A 14,287-nucleotide genomic window follows, 5' to 3' on the forward strand; every position below is an offset into this window, starting at 1 on the left:
ACTGTTACAGTTAGCCACCTAGGTGCTATAAATTTTTTAACATCAAAATAAATAGTTCATGGGATTATGGCAAGTACTTTGAAAGATATCTTTTTTGATATCTTTAAATGTTAAAATATTCTTTTTCAAAAGCATTTTTAGTATAATAAGAAGGCTCTGTGCTCATCGTGATAAAATAGAGTTTTTAGAAAAGTAGACTTTGAATTTCTTTTAAGAGCTGGACTCCACCCAAGGTCTCAAAGTACTGTGGGAGGGTCAGGGCATTTTTGGTTTTCGTTTTGTTGGTGGGGCAAGCTGGTGGAGGTTGGCTTTTTAAACTATTCAAGTGATACATTGTCATTTTGTACACTTGGTAGACAAAGTCAAGCTAAATATACATGAAAGTTTACATGTCAAATTTTAGTTTGTACGTAATGAGTCTTTAGAAGATGAAAGTGAGGGGGTTTCAAATACTAGAAATCTTGGGGAAAAAAATCATAACTTCTTGATTTTGATAGATCTGTACATAAAAAGACATATCTTTGGTTTTATTTCCATCATTTTGTACACATTACATACATACATTACATACAGTTGACCAAAATTAAGTCCAGCAAACATCTGGTTGAGATTAAAGAATCATTTTTTGTGGTGCCTTGATTTCTCTCATTGAATTAATTGTATGAAAATTTGAGACTGATACTTACTTCCACTAGCACCAGCACTTTCAATTTTCAGTTTCCACTGATCTCAAATAAAAATGAGGCAAGATGCAATAAAATACGCAAATAGTTGCATGAATGAACACCACCTAAGAGATGTCACTGCTGCTGAAACTAAGCTCTTGGCTCACAGGCAGCATGGCCACCATAGGATAGCTCATTCATCAGCTGATGTTTGACACCCTAATAGAATTCTTAATTTTAATACATTATTTTTCACAGCATGGTCTGGATATAAATGGAATGTATGAAAGTTGAGGACCTTTTATTTACCCATTTTTAAAAAATCCCATGTGAACATGTTTTTACATTTTTGTTTTCTTGCATGTGTACTATTAAAAAATCTACTTATATTTGGTGGTGTAACTAAGATATATTTTAATGGTACTTGATTTCTATGAGCAATTTGTATTTTGATGTTATAGTTCTATCAAAAAAATCTTATGAATTTACTTTTAATGAAAAGAAATGTCTAATTGGCAAATACAGGATAAAGACTTTGTGGGCACCTTATTTGCATTTCATTATCATAATCTGACTTTTGTCTTCCAGGCTTTTTCTGGAACTGTAATAGAAAAAGAATTTTTGTCACCTTCCTTAACACCACACCCAGCCATGGCTCATCCTGTGCTACCCACCATTCCAGAACGAAAAGAAGTTCTGTCAGAAGTATCAGAAGGAACTACAAAGAGGGTTTCAAAGTTCAAAGCTGCCAGATTGCAGCAGAAAAACTAGGGCCTGCCTAGGAAATGGGAGTTTACATCCTAAAACCTAGTTTTGCAATTGTTTAGAATATATATAGCAAAATATGTTACATGTAATTTGAAATAAGGCATCCTGAGTTAATTTAACAGCAAGTTCTCTTACTGTTATCAATGGTGTTAAAAAGAAATCAAAGTAAATATTTAAATACTTTAATATTCAGCTTGTTTCGTTAATTCTCTGAATACTGTCAACACTCTTGTTTAAGTTTGCCTTATGAAGTAGTGGCAGCATTTTGAATTATTTTTCAAAGAATACTGTTCATATGCATTGTTTTTGTGTTTTGAACTAAATACTGGCAGTTTTGTACCAGCTGTGATATTGTGCGTACCATATGGACCATTTTAAAGAAACTTTTAAAATTTCAAATAGTTTCAACAATTATATTACTTGCTTAAGCATTTTAAAGGCACTTTAAAAAAATCTACTTCTTGTAGGTTTTGCAGCTAGGTGGCTATTGAAAAAATCTCTCCCCCCTTTGACTGTCATTCTGTAATCTCTAAGACAGAAAGCTGCATGTACCCAAGGGAAAGTTTCTTTGATTGGAAGAATGGTATTTTGTAAATTTTTTTTTAAGTAAAAATTTTATGAAACTTGGTCTCTAAAATGTTGTGAACTTTATGATTCAGAATCAAATATAAAAATGTATTTGATTCATATATATGTTCCATGCACCACACAATGGATCCTTGAATTCTTACAATTCCATAGGCAGTTCTTCCCTAGTGTGTGCAGTTTTAACTGGCATTATATTTTGGGAGAGAAGGAAAGGTTGTCTAGATAATAAAAATAAATAAATAGATAAATAAATAAATAAAAATTTAAAATAAGAAATTGTATGTTTTAATCTCCCAAACATTTTCGTTCTTTTTTTTTTTTTTTTTTCATTTTCGTTCTTTAAGGTTACTTTCCTAGTAGTAAATGATTGAAAAACATATTTACTTTTGGTAGAACTCCTTAAAATAAAGAGAAATTTATTCTAACGTTGAAAATTACACTGCAAGTGTTAATCATTAGCTTGATGCATGCTAAAATGTAGCTTTTAAAAAGCATTCTGCATTAGTACTAAAATAAGCCATCAAGGCCAGTCCACCCTCTGTTCATGGCTAAATATTTAAAGGTTATTTATAGCTTCTTTAATGAATTCTTGCTTAAACAAAGTGAAATTATGTCCTAGAAAAGTAGAAGCTATTTGTAACTAGAACAGCACAACTGTAAAAGTTTTATGAATATGTATTTTAATAATAAGGGGGTGAGCCTGAATCCCCACAAGTTAATGGATAATTCAGATCAGAACAGAGGACTGATTTTAAAAGACTGCCTAAAAATGTAGAAGATTTGTTCTTTAGTAAATTTTGATCAACTGTGCATGTATTTTTAATTAAAAACTTTTTCTCTCAGCCAATCCCCCACAAAAAAGAAAACAACCAAGAGTACAATCACACACACAAAGGAGCCCCCAACTCCAACTGCTTGTCAAGTGAGCCTTTCTGTGTTCGATTTTCCCCCAGAAACAAACTTCACTGTGGGATTATTCTGGTGTTCTTTGCAGACATATGATTTCAAGAGTACTGTCATTAAATAATTTCTCATGTTCTTCAACTTCATCTTGAGACTGTTGTTGTTTATGTAGTTTATGTTTCTTCGTGCAAATAAGATGTTCCCTCATGGAACAAGATGGTAGTAGGAACAAAGAAGTATTAGATTTTCTGCTGAAGACCAAATGAAGTAGTGTTGCCCCACTTCATAGCTTCAGTCTTAAAACAAAGTTTCAAATTGTAACTTAACCTTGTAGCTTTATTTTTCATATGAAATTCAATATTCAATATGATAAAATGAAGTTGGTCTTAAGTGTTCTCTTTTAAGTCGTAAAACAGAACAGACTGAATTTTTTTTAACTTTTAATTTTGAACTAATTTTAGACCTACAGAAAAATTGCAAAAAATAGAGTTCCCATATATCCCCTCATCCAGCTTCTCCTAAAATTATAACATCTTGTATGAACATAACACAATTATTAAAACCAGGAAATTCACTTTGGTGCAATGCTATTAACTATAGATCATATTTGAATTTCACCAACTTTCTACTAGGCGTTCTTTTCTGTCCAAGATCCTATATAGGATCCCACCTTGCATTTATTTGTTGTTGCTCCTTAGTCTTCTCCAATCACTGGCAGTTTTTCAGTTTTTCCTTATCTTTCATGACTTTGGTATTTTTGAAGAGTACTGGTCAGGTATTTTGTATGATGTTCCTCAATTTGGGTTTGTCCAATACACATGATTAGAATGAGGTTTTGCATTTTTGGCAAGACTACCACAGAAATAGATAATATCAAGAGGTTCAGATCAGAGATGCGTTCTAGTGAGTCATTTCAGGAGGTCCTTAATTTCGAGCTGCATCACTTTAACCTTGATCACTTGGTTAAGGGGATGTCTGCCAGGTTTCTCCACTGTAAAGTTACTGTCTTTTTCTTTGTAGTTAATTAAATATCTTGGAGGAGATACTTTGCGATTTACAGATTTCTTTTTCTCCTCAACCTTAAGCCCGCTAATTTTCACATTCATTTGTGGATCTTGTCTGCAACAGTTATTACTGTGGTATTTGCCTAATAGTGATTTCTCTGTTTTGCCCTTTCTTTCTACATTTATTTCTTGGAATTCTTTTGTAATGAAAATCTGTGTCATTACCCTCCAGCCACCCCTCCCCCTGTTTATTAATTTGTATCTGTATGGACTTGGATAGTCTTATTCTGTGGGTCAAAATCCAATTATCATTATTTTGTTTATTCAAATTGTTCTACCTTTGACCTTTAGGAACTCCTTTGAGTTGGCTCCTGAATTCTTTCAACAAGTCTCCATCTGTTTTGAACACTTTCTGTCTGACACCACAAAATGTTATAGGTGTGTATTTTTCCTGCCCCAGCCTTGGAACCAGTAACCACTTCTCCAAGGAGCCTTTGATCCTTTTATTGGAGAATGGTGTTTAAAAACCAACATCTTCTCATGTAGGTGTGTGTATTGCCATTTTGGTGTCATTGCTTCTAGGCACTTTTAGTAGATAGGGCTAGTAAATTATACTAACTGATGCACATATCTATGTATATTTGTTTATGTACATTAAAAAATGTAAGTGTACACTGATACTTCTGATTGTAATCTAACAACCACAGGATTCGTTTCAGTTTTTCCTTATTTATGACATCTTTCTTCAATAGTGAGAAACGTGGCTCTTATTATATACAATGTATTTACTTATTTTTAAAATATCTAGTACAGTTGACCCTTGAACAGCTCTGAGGTTGGGGCACTGGCTCTCCTCACAGTTGAAAGTTGGCATATAACTTTACAGCTGTCCCTCTGTATCCATGGTTCTGTATCCGTGGATCATATAGTACTGTAGTACGTATCTAGCAAAAATAAAAAACCCACATATAAGTGGACAGGCACATTTCACACCCATTTCAAAGGTCAATTGTTGACACAGAAAAGTAGTTTTAGAGTGCTATTCCTAACCTCCCGGAGAGACACGTTTATTAAGTATATTGCACTATTTATGTTGAGTTCTTTTTTTCTTTAGCTTTATAAGTATAAAAAGTTCTTTTTCTTTCCCACTCCTTCATCATGATTGTCATTCATTTATAATAGAGTTAGGTTCATTTGTTAGTGTTTGTGCTCCATTTTGGATTCTCTCCACATTGTGGCTGGGTTTAATGGTTTATTTGGGGAGTGTGTGAAGGGTATATGAAACATTAATGTGGTTCTAAGTCGCAGCTATGTAAAAAGATAAACAAGATAAACACTCCTCCCTCATTCCTGCTGCCCCATTCTCATTTCTGTCTTCTTTCTGTCACTTCCTCATCTACCCATTGTTAGTAACCAATCTCTTTATTTTCTGGTTTAACCTTTTTGTATTTCTTTTGCACAAATAGATACACATATATTTTCTTTTTTTTCTTTCTTACATGAAGGATAACATGTAACTTCTCCCTTCCACTTTAATGTGTTTAATAGTATGCCCTGGTGATCACTCTATGCCTGTTTACAGAGAGCTTCCCCCTTTTTTTTAAACAGGTATACCACTTTTTTTGTGTAGATGTAGCATAGCTTATCCAGCCACTTTGCTGTGTATGGACATTTAGGTTTCTGAGTAATTTTGCAATTACAAATATGCAGTGAGTAATATTGATGTGTATGTATTTTTGTGTCATTGGAAGTATCTTCCGGGTAGATTCCTAGAAGTAGGATTAATGGGCTGTCTTTATGATTTCTTTTAAACATGATAAAGTCTGTTTTTAACAGTATTTGTTTTCTTATCAAGGATGTGGTTTTAACACATTTGCTTGCATATCTACATTTTATTGATGATTCTTTGATAATAACTTTGGGACACTATAGTGTCCTAAATGGACTTAAAGTGTTTATAGTGATTATACTCATTTTGCTATATTTTTATTTTGGGGGGGGGAATTGGTCATGCAAGTGATTTCTAAGAGCTTTCCATAAATCGGAATAATTTACAATTTTATAAAATACAGATAACCTCATTATATTAGATTTATTTTTCTCCTCCATAAGAAATAGCTTTTCAAGGATGCTAATCTTTTTCTGTGTATCCTCTTGGTGAGTGGCATATAGGCTTTCAATTAAATGCCTGTTAAATGAATTCCTCAACTACAATAAATATTTATGGTTTTATGTTTAATCCATTGGTCGATATTGTCAAGTTTTTACATTTTAAAATGCTTTTTCAGTTATTTAAATTTCATTTTAAAGAAACATCATTTAGGATATGAAGTTTTTGCAGTTCCGTTAAATAACAATGAATCATAAAGAATCAATATTTTTGATCACTCACTTTGTGTCAAGCATTTTCTATATACTTTATGTGGATTATTTCATTTAATAAAGCAACCCAGCGAGGTAGGCACTGTTTTTCAATCCCTTTCCCCCATTTTAGAGATAAGGAAACTAACTCAGATTAAGCAATATTTTAAGCCACACAACTATTAAGTGGTGGAATTGGGGTTAAAAACCCAGGCAGCCTTGCTCCAGAATCATCAGTCTTCACACTTTTTTTTTTTTTTTTTAATGTTTAAATTGCCCTCGAAGCAGGAGCACATAACTAGTAAGGAAATGTGTGATCTGTATATCTGTATAGTCTTGCTTATTCGCAATGAGGTCACCTTTTAAAAAATATGAGTTGGAAAACTGCTTTGTTTCTTAAACTTTACACATTAAGAGAATTCATTTTGACTTGGTGGAATGGAGGTGAAGTTTCAATGATTTGGCCATGTGCATAAAAGAAAGGAATGTGCAGATGGAGATTAGTAAAAGTAGAAATAGTGTAACAGTATTTCATTGAAAAATCATTTTTATGTAAACTTAGACATTATTATATATAATACATAGATATGTAATACACTGTTCTGTTCTATAATAGTATAGAATAGTATGTTCATAATACAGAGGCCTCATAGTGACTCTCTTTACCCCTAGTGACAGTGTCGGGGTTTTTTTGCCTTGAAGTATTTTGTGTAAAAATATAGCTAGTTAAATATTTCCTGTTACAACAGTTTCCTTCGTGTGTGTGTGTGTGTGTGTGTCAGAGAGAGAGATCTTTCTGTTTTCTCTGTGTGTGTGTGTACATGTACATATATTGTTATTGTTAACAGTTTTTAACCTACTTTGACCATGTCCTATAACTGTCAGGTTTAGTCTAGGTTTATTGTAATTATTATTATTGTGACTTACTCTGCTGTTTTGGGCATTCTATTTACCCTGCTTGTTTATTGCCTCCTGTGCCCCAACCCTACATCCCCCTTTAATACTGTTCAGATTAAGTGCTTTCTGTTTTTCTGTTCTCTCCATTGAGTTGGAAATTATATACTTGGCTATATTTTAATTTTTGACACTTTCCTATAAAAATGTGCATTTTTTTCATAGCTACCCTCTTTCCAGACAGTGTTGCAATCACTTTAGTGTTTGTGGTACTTTGGTTCCATTTTTTTTGAACAGTTTTACTGAGGAATAGTTTGTATGCCATAAAATCCTTCTTCTGGTTTTCTTTTTTGTAAATTGAAGTATAGTTGATGTATAGTATTATATAAGCTACAGGTGTACAAGATAGTGATTCACAATTTTTGAAGGTTATCCTACACTTGTAGTTATTCTACAACATTGGCTATATTCCCTGTTGTACAATATATCCTTGTAGCTTTTTTTATACATAATGGTTTGTACCTCAATCTGCTACCCTTGTATTGCTCCTCCCCCCTTTCTTCTCCCCACTGGTAACCACTAATTTGTTCTCGATATCCATTGAATCTGTTGCTTTTTTATATTTACTAGTTTGTTGTATTTTTAAGATTCCACATATAAGTGATATCATTACAGTATTTATCTTTCTCTGTCTGATTTATTTCACATAGCACAATACCCTTGAAGTCCATCCATGTTGTTGCAAATGGCAAAATTACATTCTTCTTTTTTATGGCTGAGTAGTATTCCTTTGCATGTATGTGTGTATATACCTACACGCACACCACATCTTTAGCCATTCACCTGTTGATGGACACTTAAGTTGCTTCCATATCTTGGCAATTGTACATAATGCTGCTATGAACATTGGGGTGCATGTATTTTTCAAATTAGTGTTTTTGTTTTTTTCGGATATATACCCAGGAGTGAAACTGCTGAGTCATATGGTAGTTCTATTTTTAGTTTTTTGAGAAACCTCCATACTGTTTTCCACAGTGGCTGCACTAATTTACATCCCACCAACAGGATTAGGAATAATTCTAATGTGGGAGGGTTTCCTTTTCTCCACATACTCACCATCATTGGTTATTTGTGTTCTTTTTGATGATAGCCATTCTGACAGATGTGAGGTGATATCTTGTGGTTTTGATTTGCGTTTCCCTGATGATTAGTGATGTTGAGCATCGTTTCATGTGCCTGCATAACATCCTGTTTTAAGTGTGCAATTTGATGGGTTTTAGAAGATTTCAAGTTGTGCCACTAACTCACTAAACCCAGTTTTAGAACATTTCCATCATGCTAAAAAGATCCCTTTTTTCCCATTTATAGTCAGTTCCCATTCATATCCCCAGCCTCAGGTAACCACTAATTTGCTTTCTCTGTACAGATTTACCTTTTCTGGACAGTTAATTTAAATGGAATCATGCATATATAGACTTTAGCATCTATCTTTCAATTAGCATAAGGTTTTTGAGCTACATCCATGTTTTATTATGCAACAATAGTTCTTTCTTATTGCTGCATAGTATTCTGTTGTATGGATATACCACATTTATTTATTCATTCATAGTTGATGAACTCTTGGATTGTTCATTTCTCTGGCTGTTGTGAATAACGTTGCTATGAACATTCATATGCAAGTTTTTGTGTGGACATGTTTTTATTTCTTTTGAGTAGATACCTATGAGTGGAATTGCTGGGTCAGATGGTGAATTTAAGCTTAACTTATTTGAGAGATTACAGTTAAATCTTTTGCTCAATTTTTAATTGGGTTCTTATTGAGTTGTAAGAGTTCTTTGCATTTTCTAAATATAAGTCCTTTATTGGATACATGATTTACAAATATTTTTCTCTAAGTCTGTGACTTTTCTGATTCTTTTTTTTTTAGTGGTATCTTTTAAAGCACAAAAGTCTTTGGTTTTGATGAAGTCCAGTTTTTTTTTTGGATGATTTTTTTCTTTTAATGATTGTACTTTTTAGCATCTAAGAATTCTTTGCCTAACCCCAAATCACAAGAATTTTTCTCCTATGTTTTCTTCTAGAAGTTTTATAGTTTTAGCTCTTAGAATTAGGGCTATGATCCATTTTGAGTTAATTTTTGTGTATGGTGTGAGGCAAGGGTCTAAATTCAATTAGATACCAAATTGTCCCAGAACCGTTTGTTGAAAAGACTGTCCTTTTTTACAATGAATTATTTTGACACCCTTTTAGAAAATCAGTTGATTATGAAGTTGTTTCTTTGTATATTCTCCATTGTGTTTTATCTATTTGTTTATCCTTATATCAGTACCAAATGGTCTTGATTTACTGTGGCTTTGTGGTAAGCTGTTAAGTTCTCCAACTTTTACTCTCTTTTTAAAATGTTTTTGGCTGTTTGGGGCTCTTTGCATTTCCATGTTAACTTTAGGTTCATCTTATCTACTACTATGTAAATGTTACTGGGATTTTTATAGGGATTTATTGAATCTATAGATGAGTTTGTGGGAGAATTACCATGTTAATACTGAGTCTTTTAATCCAGGAATATGGAATGTTTCTTCACTTATTTGGATCCTCATTAATTCTCTCAGGAATGTTTTGTAGTTTTCAGATTACAAGTCTTAAACTTCTTTTGTTAAATTTATTCCTAAGCATTTCATTATTTTTGATGCTATTGTAAAGAGAACTGTTTCCTTAATGTCATTTTTAAATTGTTCACTGCTAGTATATAGAAATACAATTGACTTTTGTATGTTGTCTTTGTATCCTGAAACCTTCCTGAACTCAATTATTAGTTTTTGTCATGTGTGCATTGGTGTTTCTTAGGATTTGCTACATACAGGATCATGTTATCTGTGAATGAAGAGAGTTTTACTTCTTTCTTTTCAATCTGTATTCTTTTTCTTAACTGCTTGCACTAGGTTGAATCTCTAGTACAATATTGAATAGAAGTGGTAAGAATGGACATCCTTGTGTTGTTTCTGATTGGAGAGAAGATATTCAGTTTTTCACCATTAAGTGTGATAGGTGTTGCATATATACATTTTATTAGGTTGAGGAAGTTTTCTTTTATTCTTGGTTTGTTGGAGTTTTCTATCATGAATGGGGCTGGATTTTGTCAAATGCTTATTTCTGCATCTATTGAGATAATCGTGCGATTTTGTTCTTTATTAATGCAGTGTGTTACATTAGTTGATTTTCTGATGTTAAGCCAACCCTGCACTCCTGGGCTAAATCCCACTTTATATAATCCTTTTGTTGTATATTGTATAATCCTGTGTTGTATATAATCCTTTTTATATGTTATTGAATTTGGTTTGCTGATATGTTATGGCAGATATTCATGAGGGATATTGGTCTGTAGTCCTCTATTCTTGTATAATGTCTTTGTCTGGCTTTTGTATCAGGATAATATTGTTCTCATATAATGAGATGGGAAGTGTTTTTCCTCCTCTGAATAAGATTGTGAAGGATTTGTATTATTTCTTCTTCAAATGTTTGATAGAATTTGCCAGTGAAACCATCCAGCCTAGGCTTTTCTTTGTGGGAAGATTTGTAATTACTACTCAGTTTCTTTTGATAAGTCTGTTTAGATTTTCTATTTCTTCTTGAGCCCATTTTGGTAACTGGCTTTCTAAGAATTTGTCCATTTCATGTAAGTTGTCTCAGTTTTTGGCATAATGTTGCTCATAGCATTCCCTTATAACCCATTTAATTCCTGTAGGGTTGGTAATGATGTCTCCCCTTTCATTTCTGACTTTGCTAATTTGTGTCTTCTCTCTTATTGTTTTGGTCAGTCTAGCTAAATACCTGTCAATTTTGTTGATCTTTTCAAAGAAACATTTTTTTTTATTTCATTGATTTTTCTCTGCTTTTCTTGTTTACTATTTTATTGATTTTGATTCCAGTCTTTATTCCTTCCATCCTTCTCCTTGCTTTAGGCTTAGTTTGGTCTTCCTTTTCTGTTTTTTTAAGGTATTAACTTAAGGTATTGATTTGAGACCATTCTCTTCTAATATAGGCATTTAAAGATATAAATTAACCTCTAAGTACTGTGTTAGATGTATCCAGTGACTTTTGATCTGTGATGTTTTCATTTTCCTTTATTTCAAAATATTGAGACATTTCTCAAGATGTCTGGTTTGAGCCATGATTTATTTAAATATGTATTGTTTAATTTTCAAATACTTGAGTATTTTCCAAGTTTCTATCTATTATTGATTCCACTTTAATTTTGTTGTGTCTGGAGAATACTTAGTATGTCTTTAGTCTTTTAAAATTCATTAAAACTTTTTTATGGATAACATATGTTCTCTCCTGTGTGTTATTGAAAAGTCTGTATTCTCTTGTTGGATGGAGTATTCTATACATGCCAACTTCATTGATATTGCTGTCTTTTGTATCCTTGCTGAATTTCTGTCTACTTGTTTTACTCATTATTGAGAGTGGGGTGTTGAGGACTCAAACAATTGTTGAGTTGTCATATCTTTCATTTTTGGTAGTTTTTGCTCCATGTATTTTTTTTTGGCTCTGTTGTTAGGTGTGTATATATTTGTCATTGTTATATCGTCCTGATTAATTGATACTGTTATTATTACAAGATGCCCTCTTTTTCTCTAGTAACATTTTTATCTTAAAGTCTATGGCTGTTTTGTTTGATACTATTATGACTACTCCAGCTCTTATGACTGCATTTACATAGTGTTCCTTTTAGTTTCAATCTATTTGTATCTTTGAATTTAACAGTTGTGTATTATAGATATCATATAGTTGAACCTTGTTTTTAAAAAGTCCATTTTGACAGTCTACATACTGATTGGAGTGTTTATTAATTCATATAATTATAGATATGGTTCATTTACATCTGCCATATTGCTGTTTTTTATATGTCTCATGTCTTTTTTGTTCCTCTGTTTTTCCTTGGATTGCCTTCTTGGTGTCAAATAAATATTTTTTAGTATAACCTTTTAATTCCTTTGATTTTTTTTTTAAAAACTATTTCTTAGTGGTTGCTCTAGTTGTTGCTCTAGTGGTTACAGTATGCATTTTAACATCACGATCTATTGGATTTGAATCTGGAGTTGAAAAGTACAGTAACCTAAGTGAAGAACCAGTGAACTCAAAGACGAATCAATAGAAATTATACAATCTGAAGGACAGTCTCCTTATGGGACTCCCATTATGCATGTGTTGATATGATTGGCTATATCCCATAGGTCTCTCATACTTCATTCAGTTTTCTTATTTTTCTTTCTGTTTTTCAGATGGTATAATTTTTGTCTTTGAGTTCACTGATTATTCTTTTAGCCAGTTTTCAAATCTTGTTTGTCTTTGAGTTCACTGATTATTCTTTTAGCCAGTTTTCAAATCTGCTGTCGAATCCCTCTAATGAATTTTTCATTTTAAGTATTGTACTTTTCAACTCCAGAATTTCCATTTGGACATATTTATAATGGCTGCTTTGAACCCTTTGCTAAATCCAACTTTTGGACCCCTACATAAATTGTTTCTATTTACTGCCTTTTTTTCAAGTGTATGGGCCACACTTTCCTGTTTAAAACTGGACATTTCAAGTAGTACATTGTTAACAACTCTGGATTCTGATCCTCTCCTGCTTGGGGTGGTTGTTGGGTTTTGTTTGTTTGTGTCTGTCACTTGCCTGGAATAGTTATGTGGAATCTGTTTCTTCCATAGTGTATAGCCTCTGATGTCTCTCTCTCTCTATATATTTTTTAATTCTGTTTTTATTTTTAAACCTGTCCTCTTATGGACTGCTGTTGGATCATTACATCTTAGTGGCCAGCTGCTGATTGGTCAGAGGTTATACTGAAACATCTTGGGCCAATAAGCCCTCTGTCATTTGTCAGTGCACCTGTGTGTGGTTTAGAGGACACATTCAAGATTCATGCAATTTACAGATCTTTCCAAGTTTTTATTTTTACTTCATTCAGGCTTTCTGTGTTTCTTCCATGTGTGCTTCTGTGTGTATGTGTGCACATGTGTGTAGATAGCTAAGGTGTCTCATCAGCATGTACACAGATAACCTAACATGCCCACAATCTTTAAAACTGTGAGTGTATCAAGGCTCACGGTTATCTCCCTAGATCCTCCTGTGGAATTTCCAGTCAGTCTTCTGGTCTCTTTTGGTTGGCCCAACTGGTTTGCAACCTCAGGTCAGCTGTGATGTGGGACTTTCCCTTTTTTTTTGGCAAAGCTCCTGGGCATTGGGGTTTTCCATGTTGCTACAAATATAGTCAGCTCCCTTCTACATAAATGCCTCTGGTTTTCATAAGTTGTCCCACCTTGTTAGAACTGTTGCTCCAGAGGAGCTGGGGTGAAAGAAGGTGGGTAAAATGTTACACTGCTATCATTCTTACCCAAGGTTCAGTGGTTTTATTGAATACAAACTTCTCAATTTGTTTTATGCCTTTGGTCAATTTTCAGAGTACTGAAATAATTGTTTTTGACAGTGTTGTCCAATTTTATCTTTTCTTTTTGGGGAACATATTAGCAAAGGTCTTCACTTTGCCATTCCTCTCAATTATCTGTTAAACAATTTTTTAAAAACATGTAAAATTCTTTAATGTCTACTCATGAATTTCCCATTTCTAGTGCTCTTCATTACTTTTTGTATGTTTGGGTCTCCATCTGATTTTATTTTCCTCCAGTCTGTAGAACTTCCTTTAACAATTATTTTAGAACTGGTGTGATAGACCAAGTTCTGTCAATTTTTGTCTGAAAAAGTGTTACTTTGCCTTCACTTTTGAAAGATATTTTTGCTGGGTATAGAATCCTATGTATATTGGGTTTTTGTCCTTTAGCACTTTGAAGATGTTTTCATTTTATGGTGTTGTCTTATCATTGTTCTTCCAAATGTGATGTATCTTTTTCCTCTGGTGATTTAATTATGATGTGCATAAGTGTGATTTTCTTCGTGTTTAGTCTTGTTGGGGTTTGTTGAATATCTTGGATCTGTGGATTTAGGGTTTTCATCAAATTTGGAAATATTTTGGCCATTATTTCTTTAAATATTGCTTGGTCCCTAACCCTCTCTCCTCCTTTTGGAACGAACACCAATTACACTTA

At 33.0% G+C, this 14,287-nt stretch overlaps 1 protein-coding gene across 1 annotated transcript in view; it reads left to right on the top strand.

The window, feature by feature from the left end:
* The window catches only part of URI1 (URI1 prefoldin like chaperone), a 71,740-nt gene extending 69,629 nt beyond the window's left edge, over positions 1 to 2,111 (top strand). Inside the window, exon 11 of the mRNA XM_061172929.1 lies at positions 1,254 to 2,111. Within this exon, the coding sequence (XP_061028912.1) occupies positions 1,254 to 1,436 (183 nt within the window). The 3' untranslated portion in view covers positions 1,437 to 2,111. The remainder of the gene's footprint in view (positions 1 to 1,253) is intronic.
* Positions 2,112 to 14,287: the final 12,176 nt, after the last annotated feature.

This window comes from Eubalaena glacialis, chromosome 18, assembly GCF_028564815.1.
Source record: "Eubalaena glacialis isolate mEubGla1 chromosome 18, mEubGla1.1.hap2.+ XY, whole genome shotgun sequence".
NCBI classification, from domain to species: Eukaryota; Metazoa; Chordata; class Mammalia; order Artiodactyla; family Balaenidae; genus Eubalaena; species Eubalaena glacialis.